Genomic DNA, 21,710 nt, shown 5'->3' on the forward strand with positions numbered 1-21,710 from the left:
AGCTGTGGATGAAGCATGGTCAAGTCATGGCAGTACATACATGTATACTTGACCAGATGAGAAATTGAAGTTCATTTGTGATGGGAAGTTTGACAGCCCCAGTGACCGAGTCAAGCGTTGTCTTTTGCCGTGGCACAAATTGCTGAAGAATCCGAGATGGTCTTGGAATTATGCACATGGATACTACGAGAAATAATGGTGGCATGAACCATTGTGGAATGGGACAGCTCACGGAGAATACTGGAATAGCTCAAGTATCTCTAGGCGATTGTAAAGCCTGTTCTGGCTGATAGCTTCGGCCTGCTGCGCCCGTCCATGTACAATGATGGGAACATGCATTTCTGTTTTCTACATAAATAAAATAAAATTTTTTTACGGTTCGCCACCCTCATAATTATTTGCTATCTACTGTACTGTGCAGGTCCCTTATATAGAAATATGTTCAACCCCCCCCCCCCCCACACACACATACCCACATAAATATGAACTAACAATTTCACTGTTGGACTCGCCGGCGGCTAGAGAGCAAAGGAATAAATTTATAGCAAAGAAAAGGACCAGGGAACTACAAGTTACGCTATAATAATGTCCACGAACAATTTCACTGTATTTGAAATGATTTTGTTTGATACCCTGAGAACTCTGAAACTTTGCAGCACTGTGGATTATAATTATGTGGATACAACATTTATGGAAGGAACACATAGTTCAAATAATTATAGCACTGACTAGTTGAGATTGTGAGCACATTCCAATCAGTACTCTACATATTTATAAGCGGTGGCAATCGTTAGGAATAGGTCGTGAGTTGTCAGAGTGCTCTAGTATATGAGAGAATGTTTTGTTTGTCTAATCGACGGCTCGTTTGAAGCCAGAGTTGATGAACTTGTTTCAGTCGACTTGATTCTAGACAGTAGTCGAAGGAGTACTATGAAGTATACACCAGGCGTAGTCTGTAAGGTATCTCGTGAGAATTCTGTCGGTACACATCAGGTATCAGCTTGCAAAGATGGCTCCTCTCTGTTTCTTGAAAGCCTGTATAGTTGGACTGTGGCTCCAGCGATTCCCTTCTCAGAGCAGGTACCATACCCAATACCGTCAATGCATATTGGACAGACCTGTGTGCACAACAGAAATAGTGGAGAGAAATCTCTCAGCTCATGAACACATCAGTGAAGTTTGAACTGCCGTTGTTTGTGGCAATCAGTATAAACCTATCGACTATAAGAATAATGTGCAAAAAACCCTCTATAACTACAGCTGGGGCCATGGAATTATAAAGCATCTAGCTTAGGGAACTGCAAATTCTGGTCGGAGTTGCGTTCGAGTCCTGCAATTCATGATGGCTATCATATGTTGCATTGACCAGAGATCATATAAAACTTCCATGCCACATTGAAACACGCACTACTTTCGAGTACTTTGGTATCCCCCACCAAATGGGCATTCGTTCCCGGGGTGGCAGGCGTCAACATTCGTTATGCCTGGATCAGATTTTATTGACCCCAACAGTCATGAAGAATCATTTTTACTTTGACTGGATTTCAGTACAAGTTAGTTGTAGAACTGCAGAATAAATTTTGTTGTATTTGGGCAACCATTTCTCTGCAAACGCTCTATTAGGAATTTTTTTATAAAATACATGTCCAAATTCCACATCTACCCAAATCGGAATACTTGATCACGTATTCAGTCCTACACGGAATGTTTAGAAAACGCCAGGGAATAGGAATTTGCTAACGAGAACTCCAGGCCAGGGTACTAGCATACGAACAAAACAAGATAAAAACTCACCAGTATACTTGTAGTAATTCATGTCGGTGTAATATTCACGATAAGCAACGAGGCACCCTCCGATTTGGTCAAGCTGCTTTGAAGTCTGGTTGTTCAGGTGATACAAACGGGCTCCCCGTTGTTACTTCCAGCAGCTTCACTCTCCCTGCGACAGTGGCTATCAGCCTCTCTCTCCATCGTCGACAATTATCACAGATTCAACATTCTACATTTATCAGCACTGCACGGGGTGAATATGTCTCGAGACCAATTTAGCGGATCAACAACGCTTTGATGGAGATAAATTCTCCTCTGGAGGACCTTCAGGGTACCTGGAAGGGTATAGAAGACGGGATCGCTCACGGCGTTGGGAAAACATAGCAAACAACCTCTTCTTCGATTGGAAATTGGCCAAAAGTGTGTGAAATGTATGTGCGCAGATGCATTTCCACTGGCAAGTTAATCCCTCATTACGTCATCAGCGCTCGCTCGGCCGAAATTCAAAAGTCGTCTTCCTGCTCGACTCGATCGCTTCTGGAGACTCGTTCTTGTTCGAGGGGTCTTCTCTTTCACCTACCTTCGTCTTGGCATCGAAAACTCGGCGTCGAAAATGAAGCCGGAGTGCCCCTTTAATTTTTTGTTCTAGTTTGGTTGCCTGCTGAGTCCCACACACATAATGATCAGTTGACTTCATTGTACTTTGTATGGATTCTCCACAGGCCATTTAGCATTAAAGGGGAAGTTAAGGCAAAAATTAAAATTTCACCAGTTGTAGTCTTCGGGGTGCTGAGTCGAATGGTCTTGGTCCGAGGAAGCTGAGACGCTCCCTTCCTACTTGAATCCCAATCGAACTCGCGCACTTCCACCGAAACTGGGTGACTGCGCCCTACGAGATGGGGATTTGTATGCAAAATGTCACTAAAAGCGCCATTTCGTTCTTATAAAAGCACGGATGACCGCGATTGGCCCATATGTTGTAGTCTTTGGGACGCTGAGTCGACTGGTTTTGGTCCGAAAAGGCTGCGATGCGGCGTTCCTCCTTTATTCCCAATCGAACATGGTTGAAGAAGCGGTCACGTGCTCCTGCGTACACCAGTCACCTGGTCACCGTGCCTGCAGGGTACAACTTACTAGCCTGTTTGACCTTTTTTGGGTGCAGTCCTGTCACTCGAGTTGAACCCGAGTTGAACCTTGGTGTGAAAGTTGTCACCTGCTGGCGTGGTGACCAGGTGATTTGGGCACCCAGGACCACGTGACCGCTTCTTCAACCATGTTCGATTGGGAATAAAGGAGGAACGCTGCATCGCAGCCTTTTCGGACCAAAACCAGTCGACTCAGCGTCCCAAAGACTACAACATATGGGCCAATCGCGGTCATCCGTGCTTTTATAAGAACGAAATGGCGCTTTTAGTGACATTTTGCATACAAATCCCCATCTCGTAGGGCGCAGTCACCCAGTTTCGGTGGAAGTGCGCGAGTTCGATTGGGATTCAAGTAGGAAGGGAGCGTCTCAGCTTCCTCGGACCAAGACCATTCGACTCAGCACCCCGAAGACTACAACTGGTGAAATTTTAATTTTTGCCTTAACTTCCCCTTTAAATTCATGGACCATCAAGCTCAAGATAACATAAGGGGTCATCGCAAAAGTTTTTGTCGTCCCTGAAACGAACATCATTCGTGGGGGGGGGGGGTGCGAGCCAAAATCGCAAGTCGATCGACACTGTACATACATGTAATCATGGTAATAGACCCTTTGCACAATAACGGTCACGTGATCCGAGACGGGGCATCCTCTTCGATTTTTGTGCAGAGTATCAGTTGTTGAGCATGGTGGAACACTGTATTTTTCCATTTTGGAGATGGAGGGGAGAGTGTCGAGTGGTTTGCCATCGATGGCTGTGGAACCCGTGGACGAACTGTCAAATGAAGAATGGTCTGTGAAGGAACTGAACAGTTTTCTGCTGAATGAGGGTGCGTATCTGTCTGGAAAAAGAATGAGTCGTTGGAGCGGTAAGTTTTCCGCATTCAGTGGATATTTCGGATTACTGTAGATTGAAATATTTTTCGTTTCTCTACCTTCTCTCCTCTGTCGATGTAGAGAACACTTCTCTATGCAGAACCCTGATGCTCCTAGAACTAAGAAGGGCACCACTTCCTCGAGTGTACCTTCATCATGCCCAACATTTCATGCGTCCCAGTGGATGAGTGATGAACCTCTGTTTCCCAGAGTGAGTGCCACACCATGCGTGCTCGTCTCCAACGCAGGGGCGAGTCGCCGACGACAGTGAAGAGGGAGCTGATGGAGTAGTACTAGTGAACAAGCCCGTGGATAGTGTCCATGAGTTTTACTTTGGTGGCTATGTGCATAATGTGAAAGTCGGTCATATCGTGCACGCAGCCACAGCTCGAACTCAGATGACTTTCTCCGCACACCTGAGCGATGAGGCTGCGTCTCTCTCCACTTCAACATCAGCAGCTCGAGCAGCGCCAGCAAGCAGTCGATCTTCAAATAGCGAAGACAGGGATGCGTCATGCCTTTTTCTCAAGCTCCAGAGTCTCTTGGCAGGGCGTTCATTATCTTAGCAAAAGCAAGGATGAAAGTCGTCATGGACAATGTGTTCCGAGCACAACACTGTGAACGATATCGCATGCACTGCGGCCCTCTTCTCGCCAGATCGCCAGGATTCCAGAGTGTGGAATGCCAGCATCACCAGGGAACGCATGGAAAGACAAGTGGGTTCCTTAGACTAACGTTAGGGATGACGGTTGGTGCAAACAAGAACCCAGCAGTCGTCCTTGGAAAGCATTTCGAAATTTCTTCCTTCAAAACTAAAAAAAATTCAAAAGAAAAAAGGCTGGGAAGTACATACATGAACATCGCGTCGGGACCGTGAAAACACAGCCTGTCACAGGAAACTTGATCACGTCCTGCAGCAAACCATGCATGCTGGTTGCATGCCAAGTGTGCAGCGCGTGCACGGCATGCCCCGTCTCGACCCCTCTCGCTTATTGTGCAAAGGGTCTATTATGTCATGTACATGTACCGGTACATGCATGCGATTTTCGTCGTCCAGCATAGCAAAATCGCAAGTCGATCGACACTGTACATACATGTAATCATGGTACATGTAATTATGTCATGTACATGTACCGGTACATGCATGCGATTTTCGTCGTCCAGCATAGCAAGCTGTGTTCGTTTCAGAGGAGGGAAGGGGTCTGGGTACAAAAAGAACGATCTTCGTTTCAGGGACGACAAAAAAACGTTTGCGACAACCCCTAGCCCTAATCACCTACAGTTGAGTGCAGCGTACTGGTTCTTGTGCTGAACATGTACCAGCACAGCTATCACAGGAATAGTTTTATACCAGAACGACTGGGTTTTCTCCCTAGAGATAGTGGAATACCATGTTTACAGCAGAGATGGCAACAGGACTGGTCCGGGTGCATAACGAACGCAGAGTGAGCATAAACCCTTCATATCCGCATCCAAAGCCACAACCACAACTGATACGCAGATGATCAACGATCGTCTCTGGATTCAAAATAGCCAGAAGTAGTACATTACATAGCATGTTGAAAAATCATCATCCCATGTTGTCTATGTGAACAACTGGGCCTCGTATTTTTGGCAGGTAATCACAGCCCGGATGATTGCTGAGTTGCCTTGGTACGGGTGTCAACGCCAGTCACTAGGCCGAAATAACTGGTCCTCAGCTGCAAGTGCTAGTGACTAGTGGTCCTTGCATGGCCACATGAACACCAGGAAATAATAATATTATAATTATAATATTTATTATATTCACTTCTGCGACATGAGCTACTCTATCTACCCACTCAACCGGTACTCCAACCAAGCGCTTTCGATCGCTGTTTGAACTTTGAAGTTGTGAATGCAAGCGCTCTCAGCTCAGCGCGTATCTACACAGCCTGGCACAACTTATCGCCCTGTACAGCTTGGCAGAGAGATACAGGAATAACCATGCACCTGATGTTGAGCTAGCTGCGTAGGGAGTATGAGCACACGCTGAGAGACTCAAATCAGCAAGGATCATGCGTCTCCTTTCTTCCTTGAAGGACGTGACTACAAAAACTGACAGCTAGCCGTGGCCAGGCCAGGTAGATCACAGACACAGGCACAGCACAGGTAGATAGAGACTACAATGTAAGTGTCATTATGTGTATGCTAGCTGTCGACTGTGTACTTTTCATTTCCTCCATGATCCAAAAAGCTTCATCACACGTCGACGCATCACATCCCCCGGCCCGCGCCGCGCCCGCGTTCAAAAGTCAAGTGCACCGGTTTCACACAAGTCTCCCGACTTCCCATTTTGTACTGACAGTCTGACTGACCGTAGTAGATCTATGCCGTGTAGCCTGTAGGCGTGCGCGTAGTACCATGTAGTACAGACAGTGCGCATCGTGAACGGGTCACGGTCCCGACTCCCGAGCCTGGCCAAGTAACGGCTAGTGCATGTGTAGCCAGAACTGCATCTTGCTACATAATGTCCTTCTGCTTTTCCTCTGTGCGGTGTGCGTGCGTGCAATTATTTTGGATTTCAAGACAGCAGCTTGCCAGAATATTTTAGTTTTACTCACGGAGAACATACTGCTACAATCATACTATTACTGCAGTAGATTTCTGTGTATATACTGCAGTAGATTTCTGTGTATATACTGCAGTAGATCTACGTTCTCTCTGAAATCTCTGGCAGCCATGTCCTACCAACCTTTACAACAGGATGCTCGAGACTCTCACATGAATCCTCCGGTCAACTACGGCAGCGCGGGAGTCACCACGACTGAGACGACACATACGGACACCGTATTGCCGCATACGCGGCTGAGGCCGTCAGGCTGCGCGAGTGGCACCCTAGCTGGCTTTGCCATCGTGTCCATCGTTCTCAGCTTCATCGCGTTCGTCCTGAACGTCATTCCAGTCGGCAAAGGAATAGCGGTGTACCAGCTCGGCTACAAGAGCGAGGTTCTGTGGAAGGAACGTCTCTTCGTTCCGGGCATCTGGTTAGGAGTGCTGGTAAGTGTCATGTCATGGTCCCTAGCCAATGTCCCTGAAAAGGGAAGCAGGGGCGTGCTCGGCTCCCCTTTCAGGGGGGTGCACCACAATTTTCAAAATGTTGTACCGGTGACATCATCAGATATTTGTACGTGTGACGGTCATTATTACTGTTACAAAGATTGTCTGTCATCATGAATGAACACAGTACAGCATCATAATTATCAATTTTTTCAAAATATTAGGATGAAAACTTTACAAATGTTTTACAAACCGATCCGTCGACGGCACTGTGCCAGGCAGGCCGATGCAAACACACATTGCACGGATATAGCTAAGAACAATTGTCACACCAGTTGACGTATCTGGACAGGATTCGGCGAGGAGAGCGTCGAAAGAACAGCACCTCATCTGTGGATGTGCTCCCGCGAGGTCGGGCTTTCCGCAATAGCCAATACATTGGTGACTTTTCAAAACCCCGGTCGAAATATTTCGGGGGGGGGGTGCACTTGCTCCCTGTGCCCCTCGCCAAGCACGCCCCTGGGAAGGAAACTTTTTAGATCTGATCACTACTAGTGTAGTACAGTCCTACATGACACTAGTCACTACTACTGTGCAGTCATACATGACACTAGTCACTACTGTCTTGGAACACTAAAAAGTCTTTGTCCATGAAGGGGACTCGCAGGGGGGGGGGGCTTTATCCGTGTCCAGCAGGGCCTTTATCACCCCCCCCCCCAGAGCCAAGTCATGCTAGCCTTCACAAGAAAAGAAGAGTACAGTACACTCATAAATTAACTTAGACGTTTTGCAAAGCGAAACGTTGCGTGCATTTTCGTGTATTGGCTTGCGAAGATGTCTGCGAATGTTCGTGCGGAGTTAGCTTTTCGCTTCGCATGATTTTCGCTCCAAGGAAGCATGCGGGCATGCTTGCTTGTTTCATAAGTGGTCCTGATCAGATCACATACAGGGGCGTACCTCTCACATCTTTGGTGTGGTGGCTTTGTTCCAGAGCACATCTGTGGTGTGGTGACTATGTACCACCGGCAACCTCTGCCGCTTTGCCCGTTTTTGACTACAGTCAACTTTGTGTATAACGACACTCGGCGGGGCATCAGAAAGGTGTCCTTATTCGCGAAGTGTCAGTATACCCGAAGTCTCATGATATGTGTCACAGTGGGATGGGACTTTGTGATGGACATGGAAACTCTGTCGTTATTCGTGAATTGTCGTTATATCCGCAGTCGGTATTAGCGAAGTTGACTGTATGTAGTTCAGTGAGTATCGTTTACAAAATGACCGGGTGTAATGCTATACCGGCTATAATGATAGAACTCGTCAAAATCAAAATCAAATCTCAAATCAGAAAAAAATACAGCTAAAATATCACTATATATTATACACTATTATCGGCTATACCAATATACCGGTATCGCTTATTGTGATGGGCTTCAGGAAGCAAACCATATCAAATGTACAGGAAAATATCGCATGTAGTGATCAGGAGTGATGATGACAAAACAAATGTTCTTCCAGTACACTTCTTCCAAAACTGATCCAGTGTTGCCTGGGTGCATCTGGCAGCAGACGTGGCTGAGAGAAATGTCTCTGGTGTCCCTGTATGCTGTAACCAGGCACATGTAGCAAAGCAGTTGCTGCGCTAGTGTGCACTGTACTGCATGCTCCACAGTCTACGGAGCATCCATGTACCGTCAGCATGCTTTTTCCAGCATGTACGCATCATTCCATGCGCAGTCATGTGCCATGTGTCAGTCATACATGCAAATCGGCTATAGCGATGCACCGGATACAGTGATAAATTATCGAAAATCAAAGAGGCACGTTATATGCAGTATTTACTGTACCTACGACTGCCATTTGCAGGTGTGGTGACAGGACTACGCTGACTGCATATGAGCTACGCGCCTGATAGAAATTATTTTTGGCGAATGGCGGTAATAGAGGGTTATTAATATATGACCTCACGATTGAGCGGGCTGAATGGTGGGCGCGGTGTGATGCAGTTTAATGATTGCATTCTTAAATCGTGCTGGTGGACAGTGGAGACATAGCGAAATGGTTTCGAGCTGTTTTCCTCTTGGTTTCGTGCTGTTTTCCTCTGGGTTTCGTGGTGGTGTGATGAGACTAGTGTTGGATTTTGTGTTTCTGATGAATTCTTGCATGTCTTGCTGTGCTGGATTTACACGCATGCACACGCGCACACACACAATAACAGGAGGGGGCAGCAGCAGTGTGCGCCCTGGTATACGGGTGTCAGGCAGCAAAAGCCGGCCGTACCATCAAGCGGGAATGCTGTTCGCCAGCATTCTGTTCGGTAAGAGACCACATCAACCGCACGATGCCATTCATCAGCCCCCACCCACCCCATGATGCCAAAATGCTCTCCCCCCCCCCCCCCCCAGATCGCATACCCGCATTATCTTCGGCCCCCCGCCCCCCAGATCGCATACCTGCATTATACCTTCAGCCCCCCCCCCCCCCACACACACACACAAATTGAAACAGGAAATATTTTGTAAATTAATAAACTTTAGACTCGTCCCACTTTCCGCCCTCGCGACGGTCGACTTCCGGGTGTTGGCTGTGTGTTGCTTGTGATGGCGTCTGTCTGTCTATCTGTCTGTCCCCACAGGGCTGGTTCCTGGCCGTGGTGTTTGTAGTGCTGGCTGGGATGGCTAGCGGCGCGTGCGTATTTGCTGCCGTCACTTTGGTGGACACCGTCTGGATCTGTAAGGAGCACATACCGTGATCGACAAGACTTTGTCTATTCGCAACAGGGGCGAACCTGTAGCTTGTGTGCATTTGCACTGATACTGAGTCTATTGGCGCATGCCCCTGCAGGCGCGTAGCACCGCTGTTGGAGGTGGAGCGGCAGGAGAGGTTGGGGGTGGGGGATCGGTGTGTCCCCGGGAAAATTTTGGAATTAGGGTGCAAAATCCTGCATTCTGGGCACTTTTTTGCGTGGTCGGACGAAAAAGTGGCTCGGCCAAAGCCCGGACCGGCTGCAACACCCCTGCCCAGCACAGTCGTCCAGAATCAAGATCTGGCCAGCGTACAGTCAGTCCACTTTGCGTGTAACGCGCGCGTGCTCCGGCCCCGGAATTATTCTGTTACTTAAGCCTAGTTCACATTCGACGCAACGCCGACGGTACGGGACGTAAGGGCTTGTCGGGAGGGCTGGGGTGAGCTGTAAAATCCTGTACGATTCGTACGACACGACATGCAGCAGTCGTTGCGACGTTCAACGTCGAACGGCGCGAGTCATAAGGCACGGTCCGTGATGGGGTGACTTTCGGACCTAATTTCTCGTTTTTCGGGACTTCTTTTCAATTATTTCTCCTACAAAGAAGCGGAATCAAGTTCACAATACCAGTTTTTCATGAAGACCAAAAAATTAGCTCTGAAAGTTGTGGCATTCAAATAATAGCCCTAGGAAATGATAGAATAGTTCGTCTGTCACGCTTCTGAACTATCCCAAAATACAATAAGTGACATGAGATCTGATGTTGTTAAAATTCAACTCACGTCATGCTAGCCATTCTGTGAGTTATCATGGGAAGCGCAGTGTTCGAAATGCTAAGAATTTCCAAGTACGAATCGGGAGTAGTCGGCGCACGACGCCGTCTCCTGTTCACACTCGAATTGCAGTCGTTTTGTACGCTTGCGTCCCTGTCTACGCCCGTCTACGGTATGAAAAGTTGGATCGATCCAACTCTTCCCGTGGCTTCCCGATCTGTACGGTAGTACGGTTGCGCTCCCGTTCCTGGTGTTCGCATTGGACGCCGTCAGACCGTCCCGTCGCTGCCCGTCGACCCTGACGTCGCGTCCTGTCGCGCCCCGCCGAATGTGAACTAGGCTTAAGTTAGAGCAATGCCGTGTACGCATGCGAGTGTGTGATCACAATATCGGGAAAGATGTGTCGTACATCTCAAAATACAGAGTATGATTTCAGAACTTTACTCGGGGGGGGGGGGGGGGGGGGTCCGAGCACGTAATGAACAATGTTCGCGTCAGGGACGACGAAAAACTGTTGCGACGACCCCCAACAGTCGACATTTGTTGTTGCCATGGGGCTTAGCTTTGCACACGTTCGTTGCGCTCACCTTCCCCTCTTCGACCCCACCATGAACCAGCAGCCTTCCAATGTGGAAGGCTGTTGGTTTGCGCACTGCTGTAGATATGTGATTAGAGAGTTAGCTGTCAGGTTGTTGAATCAACTTGAATGTCTCACTAGTATGTGAGGTTTCCCCTCTTCGGCCCCACCATGAACTTGAACCTTCCAATCTGGAAGGCTGTTGGAAGGCTGTTGGTTTGCGCACTGCTGTAGATAAGAGTTAACTGTCAGGTTGAATCAACTTGAATGCCTCACTAGTATGTGAGGTTGTGACCAGTTATCACACTTGCTGATTGCTGACAGTTACTCTAATTTCAGAAATTTTAGGTGCTCAATATTTTCGGAATGAGGGCAAAAGGCCAGGTTTGGTGAACAGAAATTTTAGGTACAGAGAAGCAGTTCCCTATTGGATTAAGTATGTGTGTTAGTGTTTGTTCGGTGTATTGAAACTTTAGGTATGAAACAGATGCACCGAAAATAAAAATACACCGAAAATTTGTGAAATTACAGTACTCATTGCTCGTACCCATGTGTCCTCTTATATGTCCACAAAAGGAAGAAAAATGTGAATTGCAACCGAGGTCCCATGCCTTCTGATTGAACCGCTGTATGTCCCGGCAGTCTATGAAAGTAAAAAAGTAAATTATCGTGTCCGTTCCCAAAGGGAACTCTCGGCGGCCGCTAACACCCGGTAAACCCTACAGTAAGACCGGGCGCCGAAGAACACCCAGGCTGGAAAACCGGCAAAATTTAAGAACAGTCCAGGCTAGAATTATCAGATTTAAGAACACTAGATCTACATTGTACGTAGATCTACATTGTACATGTATGGGAGGTGAGTACATGTCATGTACACGTGCAAACAGTAACTGCTACATGTACAGTCATTCCCATTTACGACACCCACTAGTTTAGAAGTACTACATTGCACTACATGTACATGTACATGTACATGACAAACGTCATGACGTCACTCGACTCGCCGCGCGCGTGTGAATAAGAACGGTCTGGCTAGAATCAAAAATTTAAGAACTTTCTTAGGCTGCGCTCGAGCCCCTGCGTTCTTCGGCGCCCGATCTTACTGTAGCGGTAGATGCAGCGCCTAACGGTGGGGGTGAGGGGATAAGTCTCAGAATCACTGACACAAGTGCCGAGAAACCCCATCAGCCGCATCCATGTACCCCGTGTGCCTGTCCGTCAGTCTATGGCGGCCCTAAAAGGAACCCCGGTCGCATCAACATTCCTGGCGGCTGGCAGACCTTGCCACACGTCAGGTTTTCGCGACGTGTGTCCACTTATGTGTTCTTTGGCTGTATGTTGCACTCGATTATAAGTCCCCCATTTTTCAAGTTTCAACCATTCACCAATGTATTTTTTTACATAAGAAGGATGTCACACTTGATTGTAAGTTTCTTCTCCTTCTATTTTTGGCCTTGAAGTTTGGTGTAAAATGTGGGACTTCTATTCCGGAAAATACGGTACTTGAGGAAAGTGCGAAGCAAACACCCCAGTCAAAATTCTCTTGTTTATGATATTGTCTTGCGTGCTGTTTCTGCAGATGCTGACGATACGTGTTTGTCCTTTGACAACACCTGCACTTGTCCGCGAACACAAATTCGATTTGAGAATACGGACTGTGACTTTGCCAGGCGTGAGTGTAGACTGCTTGCGAGGAATGGCTGCCTATGTGTTTGCTTGTCAATTTGTGTGTATGTGTGTGTGTGTGTCTTTGTGTGTGTGTGTGTGTGTGTGTGTGTGTGCGGGTGTGCGTTCGTACTTGTACGTGTGTGTCTGTGTCCGTGCTATCAACCTTCCGTATCATTTCACGTGCGTCACGCACGTGAACAGCCTCGCTCTCGCGGCCTTGTCACGCTGCACGCAGTGTGAAACCTCTCTAGTGTCTTTCACCACTGCTGCCATTTACACCTCTCAAAGTCATGCCGTGATGCAATCTTTCACAAATACTGTCACGTGCACTTTTGCTTTGTGGGTATATGTAGGACTCAGTGACCAGTCAAGGCCCCATGACCAATCACGGTTCCCCGTGACCAGTCAAACAGTCACAAACTCCCCATGACCAGTCACAAATTAGTTTACCAGTCACAATGCCCCATGACCAGTCACAAATCACCATACATGTACATGTGTAAAGCACACAGTTCGTGACTGCTCGCGGAGTGCTTCGTACTGCAGGATTTGTTGTGGAAACTATAATTCCCCTTGAGCGGTCACAGAATATTTCGAATACAGTTGTGACCACTATAATTCCAAGAGAACAGTTATATGCGGAATGTACAGTTGCGACCACTCTTTCTCTATGAGTAGTCACAGGCAGAATACAGGTATTTCTGTATTACAAGAGATTGGAAGCTTTGTCGCAACTCTGAGTTTCACGTATTACTACGATCGTCAGGCAACTGATGGCTCCAAAACGGGCAGCCTGAACATAAGGGGGAGTAAGGTGGGAAATTCTGAGGGGTATCATAGGCGACGTGTATCATAGCGCAAGAGTCAGGTGCAGGCGTGAAGTTGCCAAGTCTTCAGACTTGGGGCTATGCAGCAGCAGTTTCAGCGTGAATGATATAGAATAGAGCTGGGGACTTAAATGCCAAATCCACACATGCTCACACCATTACACACCCACACTCTGTCCCTTTTCTCACATACACGCACACACACACACACACACATCCACACACATCCACACACACACACTCATTCTCTAAACCTCTCACACACACACACACACACATTCTCTCTCACACACACACGCACTCTCTTTCTCACACATGCACACAAACACACACACTCACACATGCACGCGCACACTTACTCTCTCTCACACACACACACACACACACACACACTCACACAAACACACACACAAATTGGCAGCGGGACTACCAGCTAGATTCACGTGACCTTGCGGACAAAGTTACGGAGGTAGAACTTGTTTTCATGACGACACTCGGACACAAGTATTTCTGTATCATTATTTTATCTCTTTTCAAACAATCCACAAGCCAAGAAGAGATGCGTAGACGGAAGGGCCGTACTCTTGGTGATACTGATATGCCAGTTCAAGAACATCTCGTCAGACATACATATCGATACATGTCTGGTGCACTCTCAATAACAAGCAGGCATCGCAAGGTACATTCGCACCAGCAATCACAAGAAGTTGTAGTGAGTGAATATTTCTATAAAGTTAATAAGTAGAAGGAAAATACGTAATGGACAAAATTAATGAAGGTGTGGAGGATCGCACAAAAACACTGACACGGAGACAGTAAACGGTACACAGTACTCGTATGCATGTACTTATAATACACGTTATAGCAGCACAACGAGAAAGACCATGTACATGTACCATAATGTTACAGCAATAAATTTTACAGAGTTATTTTGGGAGTAGGAATGAAGATGTGTTCGAAGCAGTAAACTGCGTAAGCACTACGTTGATGAGCCACAATATTGAAATACAGTTTCCTGCAGTCAAAAAAAAGACACTCACACTTCTCTAGTCTAGTTCGCCATTCTTATCGCTAACATGACTTGATTTAATTTCTCACGATGGTTCTTGAGAATGGATCAATGATGTCTTGAATAGATGTCTTCCCTGAACGACTTCAACTGAGAGGCAGTTTCAGTTTCAACAAGCTGGACATTGTTTTTCTGTGGAATCTTCCACAAGAAAGACAGAGCTACTACACACACGAAGGTGCTTGATGTACTCAGTACCTTCTTGGAGATGAACATATTTTCTTTTCCATCTTCATTATATTTTCGTCTCTGCATCGTCGACGATGTCCACTTCTGACTCCGTAATCTTGTCACCCATCCTCTCCAAAAACACAAAGCGAGTGCTGCTTGTATGCTGGATCAGTTGAAATCAGTCTCCGTTCTAGCAAGATCGGCATGCAAAAAATAATAATTACTTGACTGAAAATATTCCGAAATAGCTTTTCTGAACGACGAAGTTTGTTCTTCAAATATGATGAATAGCACAATCTACTAGCCAGAACGTCCTCTCAAAAGAGATTCTATCTGAAGCCTGCAAGATTTTCGACCACCCTTCGTTTTGGAGAGGAGCCCACACACACCAGACTCGAGCTACAAGTAAACTACGCGTAGATCGAGAGTTGATCGAAATCTTTCTTGCTCACTACTGAAACCTGTGAAGGAAAAAAGTATGCTGATCGCGTGAATGCCTACAGTTGAGTCGTAATATTTGACGTGGACCCTGTGACCGTTCACAGAGAAAGTCGCGGCCGTTTGTGACTGGTCATCGGGATTCAAACTGGTGTGTGACTTTATGACTGCTCTTCGGGGATCTGTGACTGTTTGATTGGTCACGGGGATCGTGATCGGTCATCGAGACGTGACTGCTCACTGAGTCCTACTTATATAAACCAGTATCCATACCGTAGTTCCGCGCATATAAGCCCATGGGCTTATATGTGAAATAATGCAGTTTGGGGTAAAATATCCAGTAAAACATGTTCGTTTTTTAGCCCATGGGCCAATATTCGAATTTTGAAGTTTCACGAAAAAAGCACAAGTCCGTACTCATAGTGGGTCTACCATACTCTACTGGTAAACTGCACTGACCTGCTGTACCATACTCTACTGGTAAACTGCACTGACCTGCTGTACCATACTCTACTGGTAAACTGCACTGACCTGCTGTACCATACTCTACTGGTAAACTGCACTGACCTGCTGTACCATACTCTACTGGTAAACTGCACTGACCTGCTGTACCATACTCTACTGGTAAACTGCACTGACCTGCTGTACCATACTCTACTGGTAAACTGCACTGACCTGCTGTACCATACTCTACTGGTAAACTGCACTGACCTGCTGTACCATACTCTACTGGTAAACTGCACTGACCTGCTGTACCATACTCTACTGGTAAACTGCACTCACCTGCTGTACCATGGTAGGAAGAGTCCACGTTGTGAAAAATTCTTGTTGACACGCGAGTTGCATTTGTGTCTGTTTATAGGCCCATGGGCTTATAAACAGAGGTGGGCTTGTATCCGGATATAGGCCCGTGGGCTTATATGCGCGGAATTACGGTAGTTACCCATTACTGTTTTCTGATGATCGCTTAGTGCGTGAAACTCTGAGTAAAAACACTTTTTTCATTCTCTTACTATTGTTTGAACTTGCTTTGCCTTTCGGTATTGAGCACTGTATTGGACAGCTTGGAACCTCTCTGTGTTTTGACTATATCCAGCTAGATAAACCGCTGGGTAAGAATTTGTTGTTGCTTATATCGGATCCACTCTGAGTCAGCTAGAGACCAAATTGGTTACGAAATTTGGCTACATTAGGGTGTGAGGAACCCGGCTAAAGCAAGGTGGGGCCGGCAAATATACTTTCTGTCACTCTGTGTCCCTATACCCCCCCCCCCCTCTCTCAATCTCTTTCACATTCTCTCTGTCCCTCTCTACGTCCCTCCTTTTCTCCCTCCCTCTCCCCTCCCCTTCTACCATCTCCATCTATCTCTCTATCCGTCTCCATCTCGCTCTCTCTCTCTCTCTCTCTCTCTCTCTCTCTCTCTCTCTCTCTCTCTCTCTCTCTCTCTCTCTCTCTCTCTCTCTCTCTCTCTCTCTCTCTCTCTCTCTCTCTCTCTCTCTCTCTCTCTCTTTCTCTCTCTCTCTCTCCCCTCCCTCTCTCTGCCTCTCCCCCGAACCCCTCTCTCTCTCCCTACCTCCCTACCTCTCCCCCCTCCCTCTCTCCTCCCCCCCCCTCTTCTCTCTCACTCTCCCTGCCTCTCCCGCTCTCTCTCTGGCCCTCCCCCCCCCCTCTCTCCCTCTCTCTCCCTCACCCTGTCTCCCTTCCCTTGTCTCGGTTTTGCTCTGCTACAGAGACCCTACCCAACATTTACCTGGCTGTGGCAGCCATATGCAGTGTGCTCGTGATCATTAACATTGTGATATCATCCCTGTTCTGCGGTGCTCTCTGCTGCTGTTCGACCTCTATCTTTGTCGCGCCAGAAGACCATTCGCAGGCATCTGTGGTAAGCGTTAAATTCTCTCTAAACTCATCATACACATGCAACCGCAGGCACTGACACAACACAACAGCTACACAATCATACCCAATACTGGAAATGCATACTTGAACGAAAGACGCGATGAAGGCCGTCCAGAATCTAGAACTGACAAAAACCAAGACACTACCACACTAGCCTCCGAGCATGCCCGGAGCGGCACACAAGCACGCGAACAGTGACACGCACAACGACGTGCGCTACAAAGTACAATCATGTACAAACAGGAGCAAGGCGCAATCGAGAGTACACTAGGGAACAAGGACGTCGGTTCCACGGACTTACGCCGAGACCCTTCGCGAAACAAGTTGAAAATCCCAAATCGAATACTAGTATGGACAAGGAACGAAACATGACGCAGTGCAGACAAAGCATGCTCACCTGAGTAGGAGCTCCGAGAACAGGGTTGAGCAGACGCAGGAAAGCGGAGCCACGGCGAGGACGCGTTGCGGAGACAAGATGTGAAGCACTGGCGGAAACGAAAACGATCTCAGGGTCGTGGACAACAATACCACTAGTTGGGCGCCAACTGTCGTCGGGGGTATTTATCCGCCCGGACGATATGCCCTTCTGATTACTCTCACACGTACTACGTCCCATGTACACCAGACAAAGAGGACAGATCATGACTGTTATCCTGCTCCAAGGAGAGTCTCCGGAAGAAGGTTTAGGGTTTTTACGTCGGGCCCTAGACGACGGCTACTTTGGCCAACCGGACAACAAAGAAGTTGAGACCAAAGAGAATAACATTTTCTTGCGCATGCTTGTATGCAAAGGCATCGGAAGAGGAAACAAGGATGCCTACAATACACGCATGCCCACTGTGTAGCAACCTGCGCAGTCCGCACACCGACTGCACGGACACATGCACAGGGGCGTACATAGGGTGGTTCCCGGGATGCCCGGGAACCAGTAAAAAAACTTCGATATGGGTACGGAGAAGTTTTTGATGCAGGCCCAGCGCTCGCAGTGCATGCAGTGCATGCCTGGATCCATGGAGTCCGCCTGACGGTCCGAGGACGGTGACTGTAGCCCAGGTGTGAAAGTGGTAACAGCGTACTGAACTGGGTTCAACAAAGTCTCTATAAATTGTAGGTACATCGCCGGATTCCTCGATCTCAGAGTCAAATTTTCCTTTGCAGTTTGTTTTGACAAAGTTGGTCGTGTTTTGGACGATGCTTTCGCTTTGTGGAAAAGAAAAATGAAGCGTTGACATCCAGAGGGCCAGAGCTCTATTCAGAGCTATTTTGAGCAGCAGGCAAAGCATGTAGCCAGTGCTAGTGGCGAAGGTCAAGCGATAGATGAGAAAAAGAATGCAGACGCACCTGACTTGCAAGCGAAGTCTGCATGCAACGAGCAGCGCTGCGGAAGAAATTGTCGGCGAAGCTGTAGAGCGACCGTTGTTGGAAGCTGCTGGATCATCCAAAACTTACTTCAGTGACATGGGAGTGTGTTGGAAGGGATATTCTGTACGTCGACGTCCACAGTGGAATCCAATCCCCCGAAATTTGCCGGACACAGAAAAGATTTCCGTCATCGATAATCATTGTGCGCCACCAAAGGCGAAGGATTTCATTTCCTGTGCGTGTCCAGACGGATGGCAAACAGCGCCACTTTCAACTATCCTTGTTATTAGAGGAGTTACCCTGGGTAGTCATTTGACCGGCGTGCAATGGTGGCTTCTGCTTGCCCTGTGTGATGTTTGCTCCAGATGATTCGAAACTTAGGCAGCTTTCAAAACTGCATGCAATCGTCATGCTGAACAAAACATCCATAAAACGTAAAATCAGAAGTGCGTAGCAATGACATCGTCCAGCAGCTTGTGGATGTTAATTTCACCCAGTCTGAGGAGAATATGCAGAAACTCCATGGGATACGAAAAACAGCACTTCAATTGTGTGGAATGTTGGCTCATCAGTTGGCATGGGAACCACTCCTGGAGGCGAGCGGCGTACGCCCCTTAATTGCATGCACCCAAAAGAGAACCGACCTCGTAGATGTCACGGACAACAGAAGTATGTCAAGCATGAACTATGCTCAGTACAAGTTCACAGTGGTGGGACACTTTGGTGTGGGGTTACTCTGAGTTCCTTTCCGAAACGGCCGATCATCACTCCTGTTTGATGATCGCCCGTTTCGGCCTGGAACTCTGCAACACAGCAAAGCTTCCTGCCGTTGTCAATTCGGTGTTGTACATGCTGCTGCGTTTGTGTCACTCCGTTGTACATGCTGCTGTTTGTTGCAAAGCGCAGCCTCCCCTCCCTCCTCTGCATAGCAACCTCGCCCAGAATCCCACGTGACGTTCACGTTCCTATCTCAGTACGCTTATCTTGCTGCTTTACTATGATGCGCGTGTGTGTGTGTGTGTGTGTGTGTGTGTGTGTGTGTGTGTGTGTGTGTGTGTGTGTGTGTGTGTGTATCAATAGACCGTTGTGAATACTGCACCAACAGCCGGCATCCTGGGACCCAGAGCTGGACCTGTAACTGCGTACGCATACGACCCAGCAGGCTCCAATCCGCCGCAATACTCCACGGAAAAGGTAACGAATGCTTTGAACACGTGCTTGAGCATGATTACCTGTAGTCATGTGTGCGTGCGCGTGTGTGCGTGCAAGCGAGACTGTGTGTGCATGCGAGAGTGTGTGTGCATGCGTGCACGCGAGTGTGTGTGCATGCGAGTGTGCGTGCGCATGTGTGCGTGCGTGCGCATGTGTGTGTGTGTGTGTCGTGGTGGGTGTGGGATGATTCGTGGTGGTCAATTTCCCAACCTTCACGTGTAGACTTTGGAATAGCATGATGGCATCAGATGTTCCTGTGTCTATCGTGACGAGTACTTCACTGACAACCGGCAGACATTGTCGTTTTCTTCATAGTCAGCAGCTCATCAGTAGAGTGCAGAGAAATTGCAAAAGGCGGTTTTCAGGGCCACAGGACTTGCACCGCCATGCCGAATTTTGTTGACTTTGCGATTTCTCTCTCTTCTCTTCTTTCTTCTTGTCCTTGTCTCCCAATAGGGTAGCTGTACATAGTAGTAGTGTGTGTGTGTCTGTGTGTTTGTTTGTGTGTGTCTGTGTGTATGTCTGTGTGCATGTGTTTGTGTGTGCATGTGTGTGTGTGTCCCATATGGTGCAGTGGTATGTGCAGCGATTTCCAATCGAGGGGTTGCGGGTTCGATTCCCGACGATTATGGTCACACACGTCTTTCTTCTCTTTCTCAGACTTCTCCTGACTTTTCTTTCATTCTCCTGGGTGGTTACCAACAGCCAGTGCATGCCGGAGTATGTGTTGTGATGTGTGTGCGGAAAAAAAATGAAAAAAGACCAAAAAGTAGGGATTCACTGGCCAGAAAAAGCCACTTCATAGCTGTGTGGTGTAGACCAGGCTGAATAGTGGCGGTCAATTCTTCAGCCTTGCAAGTTGTTGAATGGTGCAATCCCAGCACAAGCTGCTATGGCTTCTGCTGTAGCATCGCTATCATCGCTTTCGGCGATGGGCGTCCAATGGTCCAATGGTGTGTGTGTGTGTGTGTGTGTGTGTGTGTGTGTATGTCTGTGTGTGTGTGCGTGTATGTGCTTGATTCTTGACTCCAACACAATGCAGGATCCTATCCTGGCCAATCCCGTCTGATGACAAGAAAACGTACTCGTGGACGTGCAGTCCACCACATCCTGGTGTCTTTCTACCTTGCCACAAGGACAATCAGCTGTTCTATACTTCACCACATATCAGTGCCTATCTATACTTCACCACATATCCGAGTGCCTATCTATACTTCACCACATATCCGAGTGCCTATCTACCTTAGAACAAAGTCAATACAGTATTCTGTCCTCCACACTCTGCAGTGTCTACGGTACCATTCCGCTATTCTTTAGCATCTGAATGCTCTTGTGTCTGTTTCTGTTGCTTTTCACATTTGTGTCCCATGTGAGGGTTAGCCTGCTCCCAATGCTGACTTCTTAGCTAAGTGTGCTGCCTACTGCTGTTGCTGCTGCTGTTACTGCTGTTGCTGCTGCTGCTGCTGCTGCTGTTGCTGCTGCTGTTGCTGTTGCTGTTGCTGTTGCTGCTGCTGCTGCTGCTGCTGTTGCTTCTGCTGCTGCTGCTGCTGTTACTGCTGCTGCTGCTGTTGCTGCTGCTGTTGCTGCTGCTGTTGCTGCTGCTGCTGTTGCTGCTGTTGCTGCTGCTGTTACTGCTGCTGCTGCTGTTGCTGCTGCTGTTGCTGCTGCTGCTGCTCTTGCTAAGCATAGTAATAATTATCACGTTTGCTGTTTTTTATTTTGTCTGTGCATGAGCACCGTGTGTGTGTGTGTGTGTGCGCATCCGTTTGATTGTCTAATGGCTTGTGATTGTTTCTGCTTTTACTTCGAAATCTATTAGTTTGTGTTGGTGCGTGTGCATGTGTGTATAGTACACATGCATTTGCTTTCACGTCACAGGTGTGTGTGTGTGTATGTGTGTGTGTGTGTGTGTGTGTGTGTGTGTGTGTGTGTGTGTGTGTGTGTGTGTGTGTGTGTGTGTGTGTGTGTGTGTTGCTATGTCTAACATAGCTGTTCGCTATCATCGCTTCCGCGATGGGCAGGTATGAGGTGTGTGTATGCGTATGTGTGTGTGTGTGTGTGTGTGTGTGTGTGTGTGTGTGTGTGTGTGTGTGTGTGTGTGTGTGTGTGTGTGTGTGTGCCAGCTAGTTCGGTTGGTGGGTACACTTATGCCGGATAATGGCG

The 21,710-nt window shown here is 47.7% G+C and overlaps 1 protein-coding gene and 1 long non-coding RNA gene across 2 annotated transcripts; one reads left to right on the forward strand and one right to left on the reverse strand.

Moving 5' to 3' along the window:
* Positions 1-519: 519 nt before the first annotated feature.
* LOC135812768 (uncharacterized) lies at positions 520-2,163 on the reverse strand. The gene is made up of 2 exons (XR_010552961.1): positions 1,795-2,163; positions 520-1,118 (listed from the first exon to the last, which is right to left on the reverse strand). It is a non-coding gene; the product is annotated as an uncharacterized LOC135812768 (long non-coding RNA).
* Positions 2,164-6,311: 4,148 nt separating this feature from the next.
* Positions 6,312-21,417, forward strand: LOC135812222 (uncharacterized). The gene is made up of 7 exons (XM_065325562.1): positions 6,312-6,808; positions 9,024-9,122; positions 9,441-9,537; positions 12,481-12,573; positions 16,805-16,956; positions 19,416-19,529; positions 20,590-21,417. Exons 1-7 carry the CDS (start codon positions 6,491-6,493, stop codon positions 20,614-20,616), a joined length of 900 nt encoding a protein of 299 aa, XP_065181634.1. The 5' UTR covers positions 6,312-6,490; the 3' UTR covers positions 20,617-21,417.
* Positions 21,418-21,710: the final 293 nt, after the last annotated feature.

The sequence above is a fragment of the Sycon ciliatum genome, chromosome 3 (assembly GCF_964019385.1).
Source record: "Sycon ciliatum chromosome 3, ocSycCili1.1, whole genome shotgun sequence".
NCBI classification, from domain to species: domain Eukaryota; kingdom Metazoa; phylum Porifera; class Calcarea; order Leucosolenida; family Sycettidae; genus Sycon; species Sycon ciliatum.

Coding starts and splice junctions, on each gene's coding strand:
- LOC135812222 (XM_065325562.1), top strand. CDS start 6,491: ATGTCCTACCAACCTTTACAACAGGATGCTCGAGACTCTCACATGAAT. Junction 9,538..12,480: donor GGTGGACACCGTCTGGATCT/GTAAGGAGCACA, acceptor CTGTTTCTGCAG/ATGCTGACGATACGTGTTTG. Junction 12,574..16,804: donor GGACTGTGACTTTGCCAGGC/GTGAGTGTAGAC, acceptor GCTCTGCTACAG/AGACCCTACCCAACATTTAC.